The 23,204-nt window shown below is 34.6% G+C and overlaps 1 protein-coding gene across 19 annotated transcripts in view; it reads right to left on the bottom strand.

The window, feature by feature from the left end:
- Positions 1 to 23,204, bottom strand: part of NRXN1 (neurexin 1) — a 1,117,469-nt gene that overhangs the window by 315,685 nt on the left and 778,580 nt on the right. For all 19 annotated transcript variants that reach the window (XM_059942818.1, XM_059942803.1, XM_059942804.1 and 16 more), the window contains one exon: positions 5,907 to 6,088. In XM_059942818.1, coding sequence (XP_059798801.1) covers positions 5,907 to 6,088 — 182 coding nt within the window. The remainder of the gene's footprint in view (positions 1 to 5,906; positions 6,089 to 23,204) is intronic.

The raw sequence follows: 23,204 nt of genomic DNA, 5'->3' as shown, positions 1-23,204 counted from the left end.
AAGTCATAAGTACATGAAATAAGGAGGTGCAGCTAGAAACAGCTGTTTTGGTTCTTTTTATTAAATTTCACAGCAGTAGAATTTCAGAGGAGGAAATAATTCTAGAAATCTAAAACCAAATTCAGAGAGATTTACTTATGCTCAAAGGTGACAACCAGCTTAGCAAATGAGATACTAATTTTCATTAGAAAATGAGATACTGAATTAACTTCTATGGGGAAAGGATGAAGGGAGGAATTTATTTTAATTCACTTGACCCCATCCATCCCAAAATAGGACTGTTTCAAGATATCTGGACAGCTCTTAAGCATACTGAAATATGACCATCATTTCTCCCATTTTCTTCAAAGATAACATTCATCCTTCATACCTTAGAAGCTTGGGCAAAAATTTTGCAACACATGGTAAAAAGACATTATTTTAGCCTTTCTTTTAAAATTCTTGTCAAATAGGCCACATGTTCTCTAACTCACGTAAGAACAAGGAAAACAAAACCAAATAAAATATCTACTGTGTATGATTTACAGGCTTTAATTTAAATATTACATGGCAAAGTGAAATTCTTAAAATAGGTGAATCTGTTGGTTAAAAAGAGTGTTTCAGATGAAACAGTTGAAATTCTAGAAAAACCTGTGAGGGAATAATTGGGTTTTATCTTGTTGATATAGACATGCACCAATATATAAGTACTGACTTTTAAAAGATTTTTTAAACTTAATCTTCATAAAGCATAAGATAAGATGATGAGAAAGATTTGACATGTCAAAAATACCGATAAGCTATTTTTGAGACCTGTAATATTTACTATAAATACACTATGCTTCTAGTCTACACTAAAATCGCTGATCAAAAGGTGTATTTCTAAATCAAAATCAATTAAGAGCTTGGTTTCAAAAATAAGGCTTCCAGCCCAGGAAATTACAAAGGAGAAACACTTAAGGCAAATATATACAACAATTCACTGATCGAATTTGCAATGCTCTTTCATGCTCTGAAGATGAAAGGATTTCAAAGAACACTCTCCACTCATCCTCTCCTCCATCCTCCACACACTTCCTCTGGTCAGAACCAACGCACGTGCTAATATTCACGGCAGTGAGTGAGCACACATCTGCAGTGCTTTCTTCTAAGTCAGAAGAGTTAAGTCATCTCCAATTAACATTACCAGACTGATTTATGAGAGATGTTTCCTCTAGAGTGACGACACTGGTAAAATTTTTAGATGTACCTCATAAATTATGAAAAACTTGAATTTAATTTTTTTGCTTATTGCCTCTAAGAGATTATTTTATTCAATATTGATTAAATAATCATCATTACTAATTTAAATGTGTATAATAGAACACTTTACAGTTTTTATTTGTTTTTTTTTTTTTGGCGGCGTTGGGGCTTCGTTGCTGCACGCGGGCTTTCTCTAGTTGAGGTGAGCGGGGGCTACTCTTCCTTGTGGTGCACGGGCTTCTCACTGCAGTGGCTTCTCTTGTTGCAGAGCACGGGCTCTAGGCGCGCGGGCTTCAGTATTTGTGGCTCATGGGCTCTAGAGCACAGGCTCAGTAGTTGTGACGCACGGGCTTAGTTGCTCCGCGGCATGTGGGATCTTCCCGGACCAGGGCTCGAACCCATGTCCCCTGCATTGGCAGGCGGATTCTTAACCACTGCGCCACCAGGGAAGCCCTTTTTAAATTCTCTATCTTAAAAACCTATCATTTGTCCACATTCTTACAAATACTTTGCAGATAAGAAAGTAAAACTGCAAAAGGAAGAAATGGAGATATACCAAGATGGAGAAATAACCAAGAAACACTAGTCACGTTGGGACAAAGTATGTTTACTATAAATAATCTAAGCTACCTGGTAACCAGGGTCCCAGCTAGCTTTTTCATTCATTTATCTAGCTAATATTTATTGAGATAAGTATTAAGTGGTGAGCTCATTTATTTTTGTATCCACAGAACCTTGAACATAGGCTTGGGCCATATTAGTTGCTCAGAAAATATTTCTGGACAGGCTCCTAGCATGTACTGACATAAATGATGAAAAGTCACATTTCTACATTACATTATTTTTCTTATTAGTCATCATTATTATAAATTTTGTTCTATGCCATCAGAAAGTTTACCGCTATTTGAAAAAATGGACAGGTCTGAAATGACTAGAGAACAATTCAAGATAAAAGTGAGTTACAATAAATGAGACAATTACTAAGGAGAGATAATCACTCATCCAGTAAAAATTCTCACCATAGACTTTCTTTAAACAACCAACTACCATAATCAATTCTTAGCTAAAGATTCAGAAAACAACATCAACAAAAATACGTAACTTTTGAATAATACAGCCGGTATGTATAGAGTGCTACACTTTTTCTATATCGTAAACAAGAAGTTGGATGACTTTCTTCAGAGTTATGTAGAAACTAAACTGCACATATGACTTCACTTTGACTACTGAAAACCTGAGAGTCTATACTCAACCCAAGCCACAATATTTTCAATATATAATTCATGAATTCTTTTATTATTTCAGAAAACATTTCTGAGCACTTGTATTCTACGTGCTGTGTTAATAAATTGCCCCTCACTTCATGTCTTGATCTTCCCTTCAGCCCCTTCTAAAACCTTGTACATTTCAATAGCAATATCATATGGCTTTGAGGTTAATAGTGGTAGCATTAATATTAAAATGGCAAAAAATCCATCTGTAAAGACTAGGCCACTTAAGTAAAAAATCATTTTATTCCAAGTTATTATATTTTTAAGAGTATAGTTAATCAAATTTTAAATATGATTAGATGTTTAAGTAAAATCAAACATGATCATTTGAAAAAATAGGATAATAATGTCAAATATTCACATCCTCACTGAAATTATATGCCAATCAGATTTTAAAAGTTATCGAACTAAAGTGGCATTACACAATTCAGCAAGACTGGAGCAACTTTTAATGTGTGCAATTGACTTTCCAGCTTATTGGTTAATTCCATTAATTGAGGATATAAATATAGCTTTTAAATAAGATCAGAGCATAGTTTATACTTGGCTGACCTTGAAGGTTTATAGAAATTTTCTTGGAAGTTTAATAGATAACCAAAATTTCTAACTTTTACAGATTAAACATATCTGTGATATCATCAGGTTAATTTTTAAGTCAGTTATATTTAAAAACTAAAATCAGACAGTAGTAATAATCTTTCTACAATTGTTGTTTTCCTCTTATATTTCCAATTCTGAAAGAAGCAGAAGAAATGATTTGGGGAAAATCAGGATATACTCAAAGGTATGTAAACCATTTGATAAAATAGCCTTTGAACAGTCCCAAATCTAAGAATCATTATTAAGAATACTTCTGCTTCTATCAGCCATGGGTATCAGCTTTGGTTCCCACCCACTTCATTTTCCATCCCTTTACTTCCTTCTTCCCTCCCTCCATCCCTTTCTCTCTCCCTCTCTCTCTTTTTCTCAAGCTCTCTCTCTTCCCTTTTTTAATATCTAACTCCTCTTTCTCTTCCTCTTCCATGTACCCAACATTATGGGAAAGAGTTAAAGGTAAACTTTAGAAGAAAAAGAAAACCACTGGCTTACTTTTGTTTGTAATGTGGAAACATGGAAAAAAGTGGCTTACCTTCATGTAAGCAACTTGCTGAGTCAGTAATGGCTGATCACTGCTTGTAGGCAATGAGAGAAAAAGGGGGGAAATGGAAAGTTTTAGTTGGCCAGATTTGGACTAAGACTGGGTCCTAGTAGTTGATATAGGAGTTAGTAGGGCTGACTACAAATGGTGTTTGGTAAACCCAGGGAACCAACATCCATCTTCCATTTCCTAGTCAAGGACAGGCTAGGATTAAGAAAGAGTTTGAAGACAGCCAATCCAAGAGGAAGGGTGTTAGAAAGAAAAACTGAATTCAAAGTGAATGGCCAGCCAAGACCAAGAGAGGAGAATCAGAAAGAAGGAGGGCCTCACAGGACATCTATCAGAAATCTCTGGCCAGTAAAGAAGCTTTGGAAGGTACTGGGCTGGGTTTTTAGGGACAAGTTCCTTTACATATACAAGGACTCTAAGGCACAGTTGATCAGAATTGGAAAGAAATACCCATTCCTGCAGACTAAAACCCTTTGACCATAAAACAAACAGTGGTTTGAGTAATTCAATAACATGGCCCCTTATGATTTGCAAGTGATCATTATAGAACCTTTTCTCAGGGTAAATGTGTAATTGGTTATGGATCAATAAGTAATTTCTTTCAGGAGAAAAAGCTCTTGTTTTCTTTTTGATTATTTATTTATTTTTTGAAGTACCAAGGCTCTTAAATCAGAATGGAGCAAATACATTTGGAAAGTTGAGATTACTCTAAACAGCAAGATTCCTTACTACATTAGTTATCTCAGCTGATCACTTATTTATGATGCCATAAAAATCCAGATGCCTTCAATTCTGATGGTTAGATATTTGCCAAAAGGCAGCTAAAATTACCTTCCAGCGTTTCCCATTTTGACAACTGCATTTTGAATTGAAAATTTATGATGGTTCAGTAATGGTTGTGCTGAGGTGTTTTGGGGTTTTTTTTGTTTTTGTTTTTGTTTTCCAAGATTAGCAATGAATTCAGCTCTTGTGGTCAGTTGTAAACCTTACTGAGTTTATTGGAAATTCTAGAAACCTAACAGAAAACTAAGATTAAGAAAATAAATGAATAAAACTTTTGAGAATTAAGACCCTGCAAGTTTGTGATAATGTATTTTGGTGTTTGGTGATTTTCCTAATCATTTTACAGTGAGAGCCTGAAGGCCAGTTTCTAACAGGAAAGAACATGTTGACCTAATCTAAGGTCTTCTGAGGCATGGGTGCAGGTAAAGGGAGAACTTGCAAGGATAAACAAAAGCAAAACAAAACAAACTTATACGATCACATAAGGCAGAAGAGATGAACTATACCTCAAGAACAGAAAGGCAGATGAAGAGGTTGATATGCTTCTGGACCTTCCAGAAGATAGAGAGTTTAGACCAAGAACTATGATGATAAGAACCCTTTAGAGTGTTTTGAATATATGACACTTTCCTATGGTTGTTATTTTGATATATCAATAAAATATTAATATCTCTTGACAACGAAAGACTGTGTGATTCTTTGCAAATATCGTGAGTAAATGAGAAGTTAAAGAATTGCAACCACACAAATTAGTAACTCTTTGAAAGCAGAGATATAAGGAAGAGTCCCCAAGCTATAGTCAGTTATGACAACTTTAAAAGGTAAAGAAAGCTTTTCATTCATGAATTATTATTTGACATTCAATAAAAGCTAACTAAATTCTTGTGGGAGGCTTAGAACTTAGAGAAAAAGGCATGGTCCCAGGATATAAATGGCAAGAGTCCATTGTATTTTCTTGATGTGTATGTATCAAAATGAGTATAAGATGGCATAGAAGTAATCTTTTTGTCTTTTTCTTTCGTATCCCCAAATACCTTTAAAGATTCCTTTTCGCCTGTCCATTGCATGTGACTTTAGACAATTCTTTTCTCAGGTGAGAAAAGAAACAAGGACACTGGATCCAGATCTGCTGTCACCAGTATTACAACCTCCTGCTTCCAGCCAGATGGAATAGTATCTACTGGACCACAATGTTTTTTATTAATTTGGCAAGACTGCCTAAAGTCACTAAAAACACACCAAGAATAATTCCTTGTGAACAGAGAACTGAGAGGAATTCACACTTAAAAAGAAAAAAAATCTATTGTCAAGAACATTTTAACAACAGTAATAGCTATAAGGTCTTATTACCTCTAGAGTATATTTATATTTTCTGTATATTTTTTGCTGGGGGGAAGGAAATGTCCAAAAATCAGAATTATACATTATTTACAAAAAGCTAACAGTAAAAGCTAAAAGCTGAATCTTATTTTAGAAGTACTTACTATATGCAGCTCTAGGTAGTCTCCCAGGCCAGAAGAACTGTCCACTCGCACCAATACAGCTTCTTTCTGAACAGTGCTAAACCCTATGGCCAGTCTGTCTGCTCGTGTACTTGGCCGGTCATTAGGAGGCCACTTATACGTGATTTGTCCACCACCTTTGCTAAAGATATATGTTGTCCCAGCTGGAAAACAAAAACCAAAACCAATTAGTCCAAATACATCAAGGGCACACTTTCCTATGTTTGTTATGTTGACATATCAGTAAAGTATTAAATTTACACCATGGCAGTCATAAATAAATAAAATAAAATAACAAGAACAAAAACAAAAACCTATGGCAAAGCAAATAAGCAAATAACAGATTTTAATCAAACATGCTCAAGAAAGAGAACAGAGTTTTTTTAAAAGAAATATCAAGGCAGCTCCATTTTTAATACACTCATTAAATCTACCAGCAGGTGTTTCAGAACAAACGGGAGATTACTGCTTTTTCCACTGAGTTGGACAAGCATGCAATGTAATGGGGCTTTATTTCTTTCTTCCAGTTTAAAAAAATAGTTTAGTAGGAAACATTGACTTTGGATGCTTCAAAAGGAGCAGAAACATATATCAACTTGTTTTTGAAACAAGAGCTTCATGTAGATGTGATAGGGTCATACAGCACAGGGAAGGAAATTGCAAGAAGTATGCTATGAATCAACTTTTATGGGGAGAGGGCCTATTCACATATGACAGATCATAACTAATGGATGAACAGCCATAAGACCCAACAGACATGTCAAGAAAATACAGATAATAGATCCCATCTATAGAAGTCAGGTCTTATTTAACAAGCAACATCTACTAGTTGTCAAACTATCCAGCTCCATAAAAAGACCCATTTTTTCCCCAAAGCAAATGCTAGTCTTACAGCAATAAGAATAATATCATAGCCTCATTTGGTAAATCTTCAAATTTTACTTTATGATGGTGATGTCAGTAAATTATCTATCTTGCTCTAAAAAGAGTTTTGTTTCAAACAAATTTCCTAAGCATCCAATGTGTTAAAGTCCTATTTCATTGCACCACTGGCATCTACCTCATTTAATGCAATAAGATTAATTCTTTGAGTAAGAATATTTGGAAGAGACAAGCAAAGATATATATAAAGGAGAATGAATCTTCCTCCACACTAAAGGGGACCAGAGAAATATTTAGTTATCCCAGGAATAGACCTTAAGGTACAATTTATAGGAGTGTAGCCTTCCAATAACAAAGGAGGCCAATACATATTTATTGTGTACCTACTATGTGCCAACATGGTAACGAAAGCAATAAAACTAAATACTAAAATTTAGGCCACAAAGCATCTTGTGTGTACAGAAATATAGCTTCTACCAAGAGTAAGGGTTGTAAGTAAAAGCTGAGTGTACAGCAGTATGTTTTCAAGATATCTACACATTAAATTTCTATGAACCAAATTTACCAATTAAATGATGTTGGCAATGTCACATTCATGTACATTTAATTAAATAGCTGATGATATCAATTTTTTTCTCTTTTGATATTTTGGGGCCAATCATTCTTTGTATTCTGTCTGAGACATTTCCATAGGCCCCTGAGAAACTCCAAAGAACTCTGCAATATGCTTAATGTGCCTGACTGGTTAAATAGGCCTTGGTATGTAGACCTGACCCAAGAAACATGTCAAGACAATATTGATGTAAAAGTGATAAAACAGAATCTTGTTAAAAATGCAGTGGTAGAGAGGTTAGTCATTTTCTTGGATACTAATGCATGAAAGTAGTTTATCTCTCTCATGCGAGAATAGGTAAGTTATATTTGAAAGGTACTAATCAGTGTGCAAGCAAAGAAAATTCAGAATATACATATTTGTGTATCAGAAATGCCAGAGCCTTCTACAACCATTTATGTTCTACAACATCAGAAGCTTGTTCACCACAATATTAACAAGCAAGCACTATTTGGTAAATCTTCCTCTTGGTAATTTTTGCAAATAATTAAGTATTAAATGTTTCAGAAAAGCCTACATTGATAAAACGCAGGACAAGAACATATAAAAGTAAAGATTTCTTTAAAAGGAGGATGTGGTGGTGACCTCTGAGTGTTAGTACTTGATTGATTTTATTTTTCTCCTTTTAATTAACTTTGTCCTCTAATGACTATATATTTCATGTGAATTAAGAAAAATATTCAAGTAGAGATGCTACTTAACAATATAAAACAAATCTAAGAACTCAGATGTTTTCCAGAATCACCAGAGTAAGGTAGTGTTGTAAGGCAACAATATCATATATTACATGATAATTTTTGACATTAAAAATCACTTTCACAATAATTTTTTCATTTCCTCTCTACTTCTGTATGGAAAGTAGGGCAAGCATTACTCCCACGTCACATTTGAGGAAATTTAGTCAGAAGGATTAACTTGTTAACTAAAGTTGCAAACTTGGAAGAGCTGGTAGGAAATCTAGTATCCAGATTCGACTCCTGTATTTTTTTTTTTATTACATAAATGTTTCTGTTATCATAACAAGACAGTCAAGAAAAAGTTAATTGGGTATGTCAGTCTGAATTTATCAAGGCCAACTATTATCATATTCGAATGTCTCATAACCATAAAGTGACATTTGCACCTCATGATCATATACTGTCCTTTCACCTCACAATGCTTTTAAAAAAATTTAAAAATAACATGTAAATGTGAAATGACAGAACATTTAATATATGTTGATTAACATTTAGTTTAGGGTACACTTCCCAAACTTGTGGAACTATGCAAGTTTCCTGTTGCTGAGGATAATAATTTAGAGGTTTATATTTTCAGTAAGATAAATGTCACAATACAAATACTGTTACTCAAGATTTGATTTCATCTCTATTTCAACCTTTCCAATAAGTGTTAAGACTTGGCAACTAGCATGCCAGTACATACTCTGTCTGCCTTACAATGACTTTATTCTTCAGGTTTCGCCAAAACCAAGCAAAAACAAGCGTAACACCATGTGCCAAACAATGCAATTATTCCTAGTGTCCTTTTTCTTCAGATATATCTGAAAACTAGTGTCCTTTTTCTTCAGATATATCTGAAAATCAATCTCTCTTCTTTTTTCGTTGTATGCACAATAGAGCATTGTATTGTACACATCAGCACAATTCTGTAATAAGCGAGAGAATTAGATGTCCACACCTCCCAACACAGCTCTCTTAACCTACCTCTGTAAGCACCTTGGCTTTAAAAAAAAAATCATTTTGCATCAAACTCTAAAAATCTATGTTCTTAAAGCCCTCCTTCCATCAAGATAGAAAATTACAATATACTCTATTTTGGTGACCTTAACAATATGAGAATACTCCCACAATAAAATGTAGTAGATCAGATGACTAAAGTGTCAAAATCTACTTCATTTAACATGCATCATTCTGAACAAAGAACATGATGTACCTACTGCAGCAGAATAGCTAAGTAATTAAGAATGTAAGCTCTGGACTCAGACAGACCAGGGTTCAAATTCCAACTATATCATTTTCTAGTTACATGACATTGACTACTGTGCTATTTATTCTAACCCTTGGGTTTCCTATCCTTGGGGATATTAACACTGTCTATCTCATAGAGCTCTGCCAGGATTAAATGAAACATGCACAGTAACATCTCAGTCTAATTCCTGGCATATGGTAAGTCCCCAATACATTTTATTTTTCTTTTTTTTTTCATAGAGGTACTATTTTTAATAGTCCAAAATAGAAAACAACCCAAATATCTATCAGTGGTAGAATGGATAAACAATGGTATATTTATACAATGGAATACTCTATAGCAATGAAGATGAATGAACTACAACTACATTCAACAATGCCCTTGATTCTCACTAACATGATGTTGAAAAAAAAAAAAAGATTATGATTTCCACAACCTTCTGAGACTGAACCAGGAAGAAACAGAAAATATAACAGACCAATCACAAGAACTGAAATTGAAACTGTGATTAAAAATCTTACAACAAACAAAAGCCCAGGACCAGATGGCTTCACAGGAAAATTCTATCAAACATTTAGAGAAGAGCTAACACCTATCCTTCTCAAACTCTTCCAAAATATAGCAGAGGGAGGAACACTTCCAAACTCATTCTATGAGGCCACCATCACCCTGATACCAAAACCAGATAAAGATGTCACAAAGAAAGAAAACTACAGGCCAATATCACTGATGAACATAGATGCAAAAATCCTCAACAAAATACTAGCAAACAGAATCCAACAGCACATTAAAAGGATCATACACCATGATCAAGTGGGGTTTATTCCAGGAATGCAGGGATTCTTCAATATACTCAAATCAATCAATATGATAAACCATATTAACAAATTGAAGGAGAAAAACCATATGATCAAATTGAAGGAGAAAAACCATATGATCATCTCAATAGATGCAGAAAAAGCTTTCAACAAAATTCAACACCCATTTATGATAAAAACTCTCCAGAAAGTAGGCATGGAGGGAACTTACCTCAACATAATAAAGGCCATATACGACAAACCCACAGCCAACATCATTCTCAATGGTGAAAAACTGAAACCATTTCCACTAAGATCAGGGACAAGACAAGGTTGCCCATTCTCATCACTACTATTCAACATAGTTTTGGAAGTTTTAGCCACAGCAATCAGAGAAGAAAAATAAATAAAAGGAATCCAAATCGGAAAGGAACAAGTAAAACTGTCACTGTTTGCAGATGACATGATACTATACATAGAGAATCCTAAAGATGCTACCAGAAAACTACTAGAGCTAATCAATGAATTTGGTAAAGTAGCAGGACACAAAATTAATGCACAGAAATCTCTTGCATTCCTATACATTAATGATGAAAACTCTGAAAGAGAAATTAAGGAAACATTCCCATTCACCACTGCAACAAAAAGAATAAAATATCTAGGAATAAACCTACCTAAGGAGACAAAAGACCTGTATGCAGAAAACTATAAGACACTGATGAAAGAAATTAAAGATGACACAAACAGATGGAGAGATATACCATGTTTCTGGATTGGAAGAATCAACATTGTGAAAATGACTATACTACCTAAAGCAATCTACAGGTTCAATGTAATCCCTATCAAACTACCACTGGCATTTTTCACAAAACTAGAACAAAAAATTTCACAATCTGTATGGAAACACAAAAGACCCCGAATACCCAAAGCTATCTTGAGAAAGAAAAACAGAGCTGGAGGAATAAGGCTCCCTGACTTCAGACGATACTACAAAGCTACAGTAATCAAAACAATATGGTACTGGCACAGAAACAGAAATATAGATCTATGGAACAGGATAGAAAGCCCAGAGATGAACCCACGCACATAGGGTCACCTTATCTTTGATAAAGGAGCCGAAAATATACAATGGAGAAAAGACAGCCTCTTCAATAAGTGGTGCTGGGAAAACTGGACAGCTACATGTAAAAGAATGAAATTAGAACACTCCCTAACACCATACACAAAAAATAAACTCAAAATGGATTAAAGACCTAAATGTAAGGCCAGACACTATAAAACTCTTAGAGGAAAACATAGGCAGAACACTCTATGACATAAATCACAGCAAGATCCTTTTTGACCCACCTCTTAGAGAAATGGAAATAAAAACAAAAATAAACAAACGGGACCTAATGAAACTCCAAAGCTTTTGCAGAGCAAAGGAAACCATAAACAAAAAGAAAAGACAACCTTCAGAATGGGAGAAAGTATTTGCAAACGAAGCAACAGACAAAGGATTAATCTCCAATGTATACAAGCAGCTCATGCAGCTCAATAACCAAAAAACAAACAACCCAATCCAAAAATGGGCAGAAGACCTAAATAGACATTTTTCCAAAGAAGATATACAGATTGCCAACAAACACATGAAAGGATGCTCAACATTACTAATCATTAGAGAAATGAAAATCAAACTACAATGAGGTATCACCTCACACCAGTCAGAATGGCCATCATCAAAAAACCTACAAACAATAAATACTGGAGAGGGTGTGGAGAAAAAGGGAACCCTGTTGCACTGTTGATGGGAATGTAAATTGATACAGCCACTATGGAGAGCAGTATGGAGGTTCCTTAAAAAACTAAAAATAGAACTACCATATGACCCAGCAATCCCACTACTGGACATATACCCTGAGAAAACCATAATTCAAAAAGAGACATGGACCACAATGTTCACTGCAGCACTATTTACAATAGCCAGGACATGGAAGCAACCTAGGTGTCCATCGACAGATGAATGGATAAAGAAGATGTGGCACATATATACAATGGAATATTACTCAGCCATAAAAAGAAATGAAACTGAGTTATTTGTAGTGAGGTGGATGGACCTTGAGTCTGTCATACAGAGTGAAGTAAGTCAGAAAGAGAAAAAACAAATACTGTATGCTAACACATATATATGGAATCTAAAAAAAATAAAAATGGTTCTGAAGAACCTAGGGGCAGGACAGGAATAAAGACACAGACGTCGAAAATGGACTTGAGGACACGGGGAGAGGGAAGGGTAAGGTGGGAAGAAGTGAGAGAGTGGCATGGACATATATACACTACCAAGTGTAAAATAGATAGCTAGTGGGAAGCAGCCACATAGCACAGGGAGATCAGCTTGGTGCTTTGTGACCACCTAGAGGGGTGGGATAGGGAGGGTGGGAGGGAGACACAAGACGGAGGGGTTATGGGGATATATGTATACGTATAGCTGATTCACTTTGTTATACAGCAGAAACTAACACAACAATGTAAAGCAATTATACTCCAATAAAGATGTTAAAAAATAAATAAATAAAAATGTTTTTAAAAAGAGGAAACTATAATTTGTTATTCTTTCTTCAAATGTGTTGTTACAATTAACAACAGGGTCCTACTCTATAGCACAGGTAACTATATTCAATATTCTGTGATAAACCATAATAGAAAAGAATGCATATGTATATATAACTGAATCACTTTGCTGTACAGAAGAAATTAACACAACATTGTAAATCAACTACACTTCAATAAAATAAATTTTAAAAAAAAGATTATGATTCCATTTATATAAAATTCAGCAGGCAAAGTTGATCTGTGCTGTTAGAAGTCAGAATAGTGTTTATTTTTTTTTTTTGGTCATTTTTTTTTAATTGTGGGAAAATACCCATAACATAAAATTTATCATTTTAACCATTTTAAAGTGTACAATTCAGTGGCATGCAATACATTCACAAATTTGGGTAACCATTACCTCTCTCTAGTTCCAGAACTTCAAGCAGTACCTGTTAGGCAGTCACTCGCCATTCCTCCCTCCCACCCTGACGTTATTTTCCAAGAGGAAGGAATAATGCCTGGGAGGGAACATAGTGGGGGGCTTCTGGATACTGGTAACATACGCTTTTTTTAAAATCTGGGTGGGAGTTATATGGCTGTGTTCATGTTGTGAAAATTTATCTAGCTGTACACTTATAATTTATATACTTTTTGCATGTGTTATATCTAAGTACACATAGATAAATTTGGAGCTATACTATGGAAAAACGAACTTTTTGGCCAACCTAATACATTTTAAAGAGAATGGATGGTGTGTGTATGTGTGTGTTAACAACAGAAAATAACTAACATTGCAACATTGTTGTTTTATTTTAATATAAGAGCCTTTAGAAAAGTTTGATTCATTTCAAAGTTGTGTTCAAACCAAATGCCTTTTAAGAAATGGCTTTCCTACATCCCGATTTTTATTAATCTTTTCAGTATTTCATTCCTTGGATTAGCACTTTTGTCACATAAACCCGTTCTATTATTATTTACATTCACTAATAATTGACATTGGGAAGGATATATATTTTTAAATTTTATTTATTTATTTTATTTATTTTTGGTTGCGTTGGCTCTTCCTTGCTGCGTGCGTGCTTTCTCTAGTTGGGGCAAGCGGGGGCTACTCTTCGTTGCGGTGTGTGGGCTTCTCATTGCGGTGGCTTCTCTTGTTGCGGAGCACCGGCTCTAGGCACGCGGGCGTCCGTAGTTGTGGCTCACCGGCTCTAGAGCGCAGGCTCAGTAGTTGTGGCGCATGGGCTTCGTTGCTCCGCGGCGTATGGGAACTTCCCGGACCAGGGCTTGAACCCTTGTCCCCTGCATTGGCAGGCGGATTCTTAACAACTGAGCCACCAGGGAAGCCCGGGAAGGATATTAAATTGCATCACGTGGGAGCTTTCATGAGAAAAAGAATATTAGTTCGTTGCCATAAAACATCTAGTATGGTAAGATTTATAACATGATACAAAAAAATTCACTTTGTTAAATAAAGGGGTAAGTCTACACAAAACGATCTGTCATCTAGCTTCATTTTTTAAATTGTATTTTTATGGAAACATGTTTTACTTTATTATATAAGTGAATTCAATGTGCAGCAACAGTACATCTTAATCACAGTTCCAAGCATTTTATCAGCATGGAAAGGAATGTGGAGGAATGTGGCACCTTTATTATTTATGCATGTTTCTATATGGCAAGCACTAACACATCAGTGCCATGACTACTAATGGATTTATTGCAAATTAATCTTGACATTCAACATATCACTAAATGTATGGATGACTCAAACTTAAAGTGGTTTTCAGCAATCTTTACATTTAAGTCGTGCATCAAGTCTATATTACTCCCACCAAACTCGTTAACAAAGCTGGCTTCATCAGATGCAAATTTAGCAGTGTCAACATACTTTACACTGCAATAAATGTTTGTAAATATTATACATGGGCTCTTACTTCTAATGTTTGAACTGCCTGTGATGTTATAATAAACGTATTTTTAGATTTTCACTTAATATCTATTTACATAAAGGGCTCGCTCCCCTCCTTCTTTTTCTTGCCTACCATCTTTTCCCTAAATGTGTCTACTTAAGCCACACTTGTTTCTGCAAAAGCTAATCTATTCCCTCAAATGGGTTGAACCTTTTTGAAAACAAAAACCAATCAGCATGTACAGGTCTTCTTGATTACTGGTTGCTCTGAATCCTTGGTACATGAAACAATAATATAATTCACTTCCGAATAGATTAGCTTCTAACTCATAACATACGTATATGAATAAAAGGTCCTTTTCTAAAAGCCTATAATTCTTCCAGTGTCATCATGTAGCCAATATGAAATATTTAGGCCATTATGATTCTATTAAATGTAACAGGGATGTAACACTTTTTTCCACTGAAACTGTGCCAGGCAGTCAGATGGAAATTTAAAGTAAAATATTTATAAACAAGGGGAACTTCTTTTTCTCCTACAACCTTGTCAAGAGGCTGTTGCTAAATTTCAATTTCCTGAATAATTCCTACCTATATGGAGGCATTCTTCTTATTAAGTTCACAAAAAGCAAAAACAATAAGAAGTCCACCTTGTATGAAAAAAAAAAAAATTTAGGTCTAAAACTAGTAAAACAAATAAACTAATAAATCTGAACAATCTTACTTGTATTCTAAAGCACTAAGAGTTCACTGTCTGTCTACGTTGCTGTAAATTCTTTGTAAGATCACAAAGAATTATTTCGTGAGCACTATAGATTCTTAATTCCTAAAATTTCATATAAGAGTAATAAAAATTCAGGAAAGGTGGCATTATATTAGGAGAGATCAATGGAATCAGAGTAATAGGAGTTCCTACCTATAATATGTACTCAACTCAAAATCTAAAAAGTAATAACACCAATTACTTATATTGAGGATAAGAGACAGCCCTCGATGCTACAGATCTAAGGGTGAAAAAATGCTAGGAAAGAAAGGAAAATAAAGACTGTGTATCACAACTTGCGACTCCTGATGGAAGATGCAATCTTGGTAGAAATGACAAAAGCATTACACCTAGCTAAAGAGACTAGAAAATAAGACAAGGTTTTTACCCAGACATCTTTGAGAAAGAGAGCAGGTAGGTCCTTAATAAAAGAAACAGGGCAAGAAACATGGCCTGTCACTGAAATGGATTAGATACTGGCCCCATAGACTGGATCAGACCAAAGAAAAGAAAGTCAAGAAGAGTTTAGGTAATTCCCAAAGAATGAAAGCCTTAAGAAAGTAAGTAGCTCGGTGCTTTGTGACCACCTAGAGGGGTGGGATAGGGAGGGTGGGAGGGAGACGAGAGAGGGAGGCGATATGGGGATATATGTATATGTATAGCTGATTCACTTTGTTATACAGCAGAAACTAACACACCACTGTAAAGCAATTATACTCCAATAAAGATGTTAAAAAAAAAAAAAAGAAAGTAAGTAGCTCATGATGACATTCAAGATAGAAGGAGCATTGGAAGGTTTTTCATATATGGCATGTTACATGGTCCATCAGAACCCTAGACTCAGGAATTAAGGAAATTTATTGAATTTTTAAAAAAACAGTTTGTTGAATATTTACTAAATTGAATGCAAACTGACAAAATTGTGAGCACCCTGTTTCCATGCACTGGAATTTCCTGAGAGTGTCACTGTACAGGCACTGCACACACACGGCTCCGTTAAAAACTCATCGTGAGCTTGGTTCAAGTTTTTTCACAAATTCTTGAACCCTGTGAAAATCAGAAGTAAGACTCTCAGGGTCCATGAGGACTCACTAGGCATTAAAAACTAACATCTCCCAAACTTTCAATGGGATCAAACAAGCCTGAACCACTCAGACTCCTCAGTAGACCTGGGAATCATGAAAGCAGAGGAGTCATCTCCACTAAGCCAGCCCATATGAGATTTAGCTCTGGTCCAGTCAAGATACCATTTTAAAAGGAAAAATGGTGTGTGCTTATTCACTAAGAAATTCTAATCAAGATAAAACTCAAGAAAATGGAATAGCAAAAGAACGATCATGATTCCTATAAAATTAGGAATCATTTCTCTTAAAGATAATTTCAATAGTAACTGTGCACTTCAATGACAAAGTAGGGAAATTTTCCCTTTGCCTATTGGTCCAAAATTTTTCTCTAATAAAAGCCTTTTTAAATAAATATTATGAATTTTTCTATAGTCTATTTTCTGTAATAAAAATTCTATATTCCAGAGATCTTGGCAGGAATAATATATGTATAAATGTATCATGTATATTTTTCATTTTGGTATTTGACATTTCCATATTTTGACATTTATGGAAAGAATATGCTACATGGAAAAAAGTATTCAATCTTTGGAAAACAGGTGCGCTCTTCTTTAATAACTAAAGTAATTCTCAAGTAGATTCATGGCTGACCTACTGTTTCTATACTCTAGACATTTGTTCAGGGATGTCACAAACAGCTGCACAGTCTGTCAAAAGGCAGTATTCACATAAATGAGACAAGAATGATGTCCACTGGCGTTGTACAAAGTTGAGACTTTATGTAATTAATCACTGATGTCAATTGTAGTCATTTGGATAAGTCATTCTCTTTTTCTGTCTTATAAGGAAATTAATTGAAATAAGAAACATTCCTAAGTTGACCTATCTCTTGGTTGTCTAATATGTGAAAGGAACTAGGAATATAAAACTGGAAACACACAATCCTTTTTCCCAAACAGGTAGGATCTGTGTATTAAAGATAAATATCAGGGCAAGATGGGTTTATGAGAGATATCAGATAAATGGTATTCAGCCGTGTCACCATCTATTTTGGATTTTTTAAAAAAAATCTTTGAAAAGATGATGATGTTAAAGGCACTGATTAATGGTAACATAAAACGAACAGAAAAAATGATAAGCAAGAACAATTATATCTATATTATCTTTTCAGATCAAAGCCATATAAGTGTTTAAATATTTTGAGATAATTTTCAGTGAATAATATCTTAGTAAATCTATGCAAGAAGTAATACTTCACTTAGTGGTTTCTTTGCAATATACTTTCTTTTAAAAACTACTCATTATTTCCCTCTCTAAACATGTTATTTAGAAAATACTCCCTCCAGGAAGAATTGAGTTCAATAGTTTGAGCTGCCCAGTGAGACAAGCTTGTTCCAAGATCAAATTCAAAGTCTTGGAACCTTTAAAAAAACTCTTGGAATCTAAGTTATCTGGCTGAGAAGAAAAACAAGTAAATGGTAGACCTTCTGCCAATCAGATTAGAGAAGAATTCATAAAGATAGCAACATGATCTAGAGTTAAAAATAAAACCAAGCAAATCAATCCCACAACCAATAACCCCAAGAACATCAAATGCTTATGTCTTCCCTTCTGAAACGAGACTCCCTCAAGCAGTAAGTGAATTTTATTAAAAAGTCTCTGGCAAGTAATTCAGTAATCAATTTGCATTAGGGCTATAGGCAGCAGAGATGGAGAGAGAAGAAATCATACCTTCTGGTACTTTATGAAAAATCTTATTTTAAAGAACATATAATAAGCTGTGTAAGTTCCTAATAAATTCTTTAAATTATTATCTAGTAAGTAAAGGTCGCAATTGCCTAGTGATGGCCTTTAATTTACTTTTTTCATAAATTAATTGTTAAAATCGTTTTCATCAGGTTTTCAGAGTCAAGAATTTACTAGAATTATGGTGTAAAAAAATTCTTAAGTTAAAAACAACTGACATAAACATAGACTTAATGCTGAAATGCTCTTGGAGAAGACTAAGGGAAACTTTCCTTTTAAAAATGACAAAATGAAAAAAAAAAAAGAAAAATGACAAAACGGAGGCCCAGAAGAATCAAGTGGCTCCTCAATGCCACACAGATGGTTGGGGGCTGCACCCAACTCTACTCCTAGTGCTTTTCCAGTGTACAATGAAGAGCTAAGATCAAATGACTGCTTCTTGTTTAGAAAAATAAGCTAAAATTCACAAATCAAGGTCTCACTTCAATCATCTCTAGTGGTTTTTCTAATGATGTTTCCTTGGTCTGGTTTCAGGAGACTCAAAGTTTCTGAAATGGCACTTAGCAGAAATGATTTGTTCACATTCTGACATTTTCAGAGTCTAGCCTGAATCTTTAAAAGGGGTGGGGCTTTTGCAAAGCTTTTTTGCAAGTACCCTGCCTCCGAAGCCATCTCAGCCTTCAGCTCGTTCGGAGGCTTCCAAATTGCTGAACAGAGATGCAGAAGCCACATTTTTATTATTAATACCATAATCACTTTTATTCCACGTCAGAAAGGCCTTATAACTTTTTGGCAGTGACACCATTTCCTGCCTTTAGTAGTGGAATTCAATCCTGAACACAAAACTGCATGTGGTTACTTTGAACTACTTTGAGGCTACCATATAAACAATAAAATTCAAATTAATTTTAGGCTAAAACTAGAAGTTTTGCCTTTGTTTGTCTTCTAATCTTAGTTCCTCTCATTTACCATCTCCCTGCCTATCTGCTATATCTAAGTCATTCTCCAACTGACTAGGCCCCAATTAGAACTATTTACTAGTAAATTTTGGACTAAAACTGGATAGAATACAAGTTTCTGATTCAGAAGTCATTTCAAACTAAGCTCTAACTCTATCACCTAGGCCTGCACACGTGGTGGAATACACATTCTTCTCCCGAAGTGACTTTTACTTTTGCCAATTTATGCTTCTCTGCTGTACCTGGTTTTCTTTTCAGTCCTGCTTCCCACTATCATTCCAGCCAAGGTGAATTCCCTCCCTTTATCATCTACAGAACTTGTTTTTAACTTGCAAAATATTATATAAACTGTCAGAGTTGTCTTTTATTGAAATTTCCATCTTTAGAAGTATGTATCCTGAAGAAAGGGGTCTTGCTTTAATTCTTATTATCCTCATCAGACTTAGGTGCTTTTATTCATTTATTAATCATTAATAAGAGCATTGGTTTATGCTTGAACTAAGTCAGGACTAGTGATACAATGATAAATAAACTTAAGGTTCCTGATTCTCAGATGAGTATAACAAATACCATGCCTATATCCATTTCTACGTAATCCGAATAATTTTACTAGTCAAATACAGAAACTCAGATAAGAGGGCAGATTGACTAAATTACCCTAATTTAATTGCCTAAATTACCATTCTCCATTTCATTATATGTCTGTGTAAGGCACATGTGTGATGAACAGTCATGAGACTCTTCAACCAGGTAATGATGACTCTTTTTGAGTCAGTACCAAATCCCACAATTTTCTCGAATAACATAGCCCAAAGTTCTCCATATTTTACAGGGAAAAGATAGATATAACCTGCTAGTCCTCAGGCTTTAAGAATTTATTAATCATCAGAGAAACCCAGGAGATAGCACCGTAACCAAGTGATCAAGATTAATACCACCAGTAAGGAGACATGGAATTCGAGTCCTCCAAATATGATGTACTGAGAAGGGCACAGCATCATTTCTATATTATTTCGCCAAAAATGCATAGCCTCAATCATAAGAAAACATCCAAGAAACTCCAACTGAGGGACATTCTACAAAATAACTGGCAGCATTCTTCTAAAAAGTCAAGGTTAGAAAAAACAGAAAAAGACTGAGGAATAGTCCCAAATTGGAGGGGACTAAGGAGACATGACAGCTAGATGCAATGTGATATTTGCATGTGTAGTAATTAGTATATACTGTAGTTGTGATGAAAAAGATAAGTCAAAAGACAGGGGATGGTGGGCATTATGGAGGAAAAATTCATATCTCTTTTCATGTAACATGAAAAAAAAACCTAAGTGAGATTATTTTAGGAGTTGCTTAGAAAATTGAAAGCCAGATGGTTTAGTGAGGTGGTAGGAAAAGACTCTAGCTCAAAATAAGGAGTTGGAATTTTTGACAAAAACAAACAAAACACAATGCTGAGACAATAGCAGACGGATGCTCTGGAGAAAGAGAATGCAAAAGCAATACAACAGCATAATTCAAGAATAAAAACATCCATACACTCAAAAATTAACTAAGCATTTGCTATGTAGAAAGCACCATGCTAGATGCTGGAAATGACAGAAAGGTATATGTTATAGCTCTAGAATCCAGCTACAACTACCCATTCAATCAGGTGTGATTTCTTGAATTTTTCTTTTGTATTTCCATTCTTACAGTCACTGTTCAGATTGCATCACCTTCAATCTTAAATGTAATAAATACTCATCCTTACTGATTCGATACCTTCCTGCCCCTCCCTAATTTAAATTTATTTTACAAACTAAAACCAAACTAACTTTGAACATCCTCCATACAAACCAACGCTCTATGTCAGCCAAACTGGAGAATTCATTTGGTCTCCTGAAATACCCCCAAATTATTTTCAGAGAAGATAAAATTTAATATGGTTCTGGAAGAATAAGAGCAAATGTATTTCTGTGGGCTGGATTTTCATGAGAAAAGTCACAGAAGCACAAAACAGGTACCAGAAAGAGGAGTAGATCCACTTATATTAATGACATTACGTTTTTTAAAAAAGATGCATTTTTAGGCACTATTATTTCCTATCTCTTTGTCTCCTGAACTAAATCTCTAGATAAACACAGAGTACAAATAATATAGTGGAAATTAGGACTGTTCAAGGTCAGTGTTAAAAGAGATTAGATCAGTTCTAGTAGTTCAGAATGTTCATAATTCTATGAAATGCAAATTTCCTTTAACAAAGAGTCACATAACTTCACAAATGTATAAAAATGTGATATTACTGTCATAAGAGATAAATTATATTTAGTAAGAAGTGTCTTGGTGTTATCTGCTATTTATCATGAATCTTTTCATTCCATCTTTATCAAAAATGAAACTACTTCTCATTTCTTAAGTATTAGTCTATGCTTAGTAGAAAAACTAAGTTACAGCAAACTAAATTAAATAACGCATATAAAATTTGGTTTGTTTATTCATTCTTCATCTCAGAATCTTTGAAACAGCTTATGAAGATGACAAGAAGAATAAATATCAGCCAGTTCTGAGAGGTATCAATCCACCTATTTTCAAAATAAAAGTGACAAGAAGCAAAAAATTGGGAAATTAGACAACTTACTTTGATAAGCAATTTTTGGTATTTGAACGATTTAAAGTCCAAAGATGGAAGTTTTTTAACCCATGAAGATATTTAGCCAATGGAATTCAACAAAGTAAATGAATTTTGAAAGTGATGAAGAATCAAAAAAAAAAAAAAAAAAGGTCCTCTACAGAGATCTTTCTATTTCACCACTCATGAGACAACTATGTGTGAGAGTAATTTTTGAAGTTGAAATGATTGAAACATTAGAGGGTGGATTAAAGTGCCAAATCAGCCCCAGGGCAGGGAAGTGCCAAATTTTTCTTCTTTTATATTAGTCTTCCTAGACTAAAATTACAAGGTGGTTCCAGTCTGCACCTCAGATCCTTGAATGCTGAGGTCCCCAAGCTCAAAAGACCCTCAGGTTTGAAATATAAGTCTTTGAGCTCTAGAGTCTTCAAACAGCATCTCTGAAAAAGGTTGAGAAAGACCTATAAGACAAAGACGGTAGGGCACTATTAAGGGATAAAGTGGGCTTCAAACTCAAAAACACCCATATCTAGCTTCATCCTTAAAATTTTAATTTATTTTCAATTGGTTATTGTATTCAAATGAAGACTGCCATGCCATCTGTCTTTAAAGTCCTTTAAATTAAATTTAATGACTCTTGTGGGGAAAAGAGGCCATTTCTAATTCAGTATAGTCTGCTTACTACTATTAATCACTAATTAGAATTAATTATTAACAACTTGATTATTTTTTCCTCGAATATTCTAAATCATTAATCAAAGGATGACATGACTTTCTGTTCCTTCTTTGGTATATTGAAGTGACTGTCATATGACTTTTGGGTAGATGCTACTGAAGTGACGATTTTAGTCAGATGTGTAACAATAATGCCATCTAAAAGCTGCATTTAACCAAGAGAGCAGTATTTTTGGAACAAGCAGTATAAAAGTGCTTTGTGAATATTAACATATTCTAGCAAATTAGTTTGCACTCATTATCATAAGCAATTACTTACTGTTTAGATGCAGCTCATATTAAATTGGCAAGCAATTTGCAAGAATTAAACATAATAGAGAGCTTTCTGAAAATTCAATGATATACTGAGACAAATGATGCTACTAGGTTCACAGCCCATGTACCAAATAAGGTTACCCATTAAACATATTTAGCATTAAAATAATAGTTGGTTGACTACATGGGCTTTTTAATGCAAGATAATTTTGTAACTATTGTTTAGATGCTATCAATGCAATTATGCATATCAGATCCGAGGAGGCATTTAAAAAAAAAGGCCTGAAGAAAAAGGGAAGGTTTTGTTTCCTGAGAAGGAACTAGCTGTCAATTTGACTAAATTTTGTTATTCTAATAACCCATTACATTGTCTTGAGTTATTTGGGACTACTTAATTTTCTCCTTTAAGAAGT

The sequence above is a fragment of the Balaenoptera ricei genome, chromosome 13 (assembly GCF_028023285.1).
Source record: "Balaenoptera ricei isolate mBalRic1 chromosome 13, mBalRic1.hap2, whole genome shotgun sequence".
NCBI lineage: Eukaryota > Metazoa > Chordata > Mammalia > Artiodactyla > Balaenopteridae > Balaenoptera > Balaenoptera ricei.
The sequence above is the reverse complement of the archived record's forward strand: the minus strand, read 5'-3'. Positions and strand labels throughout refer to the sequence as shown.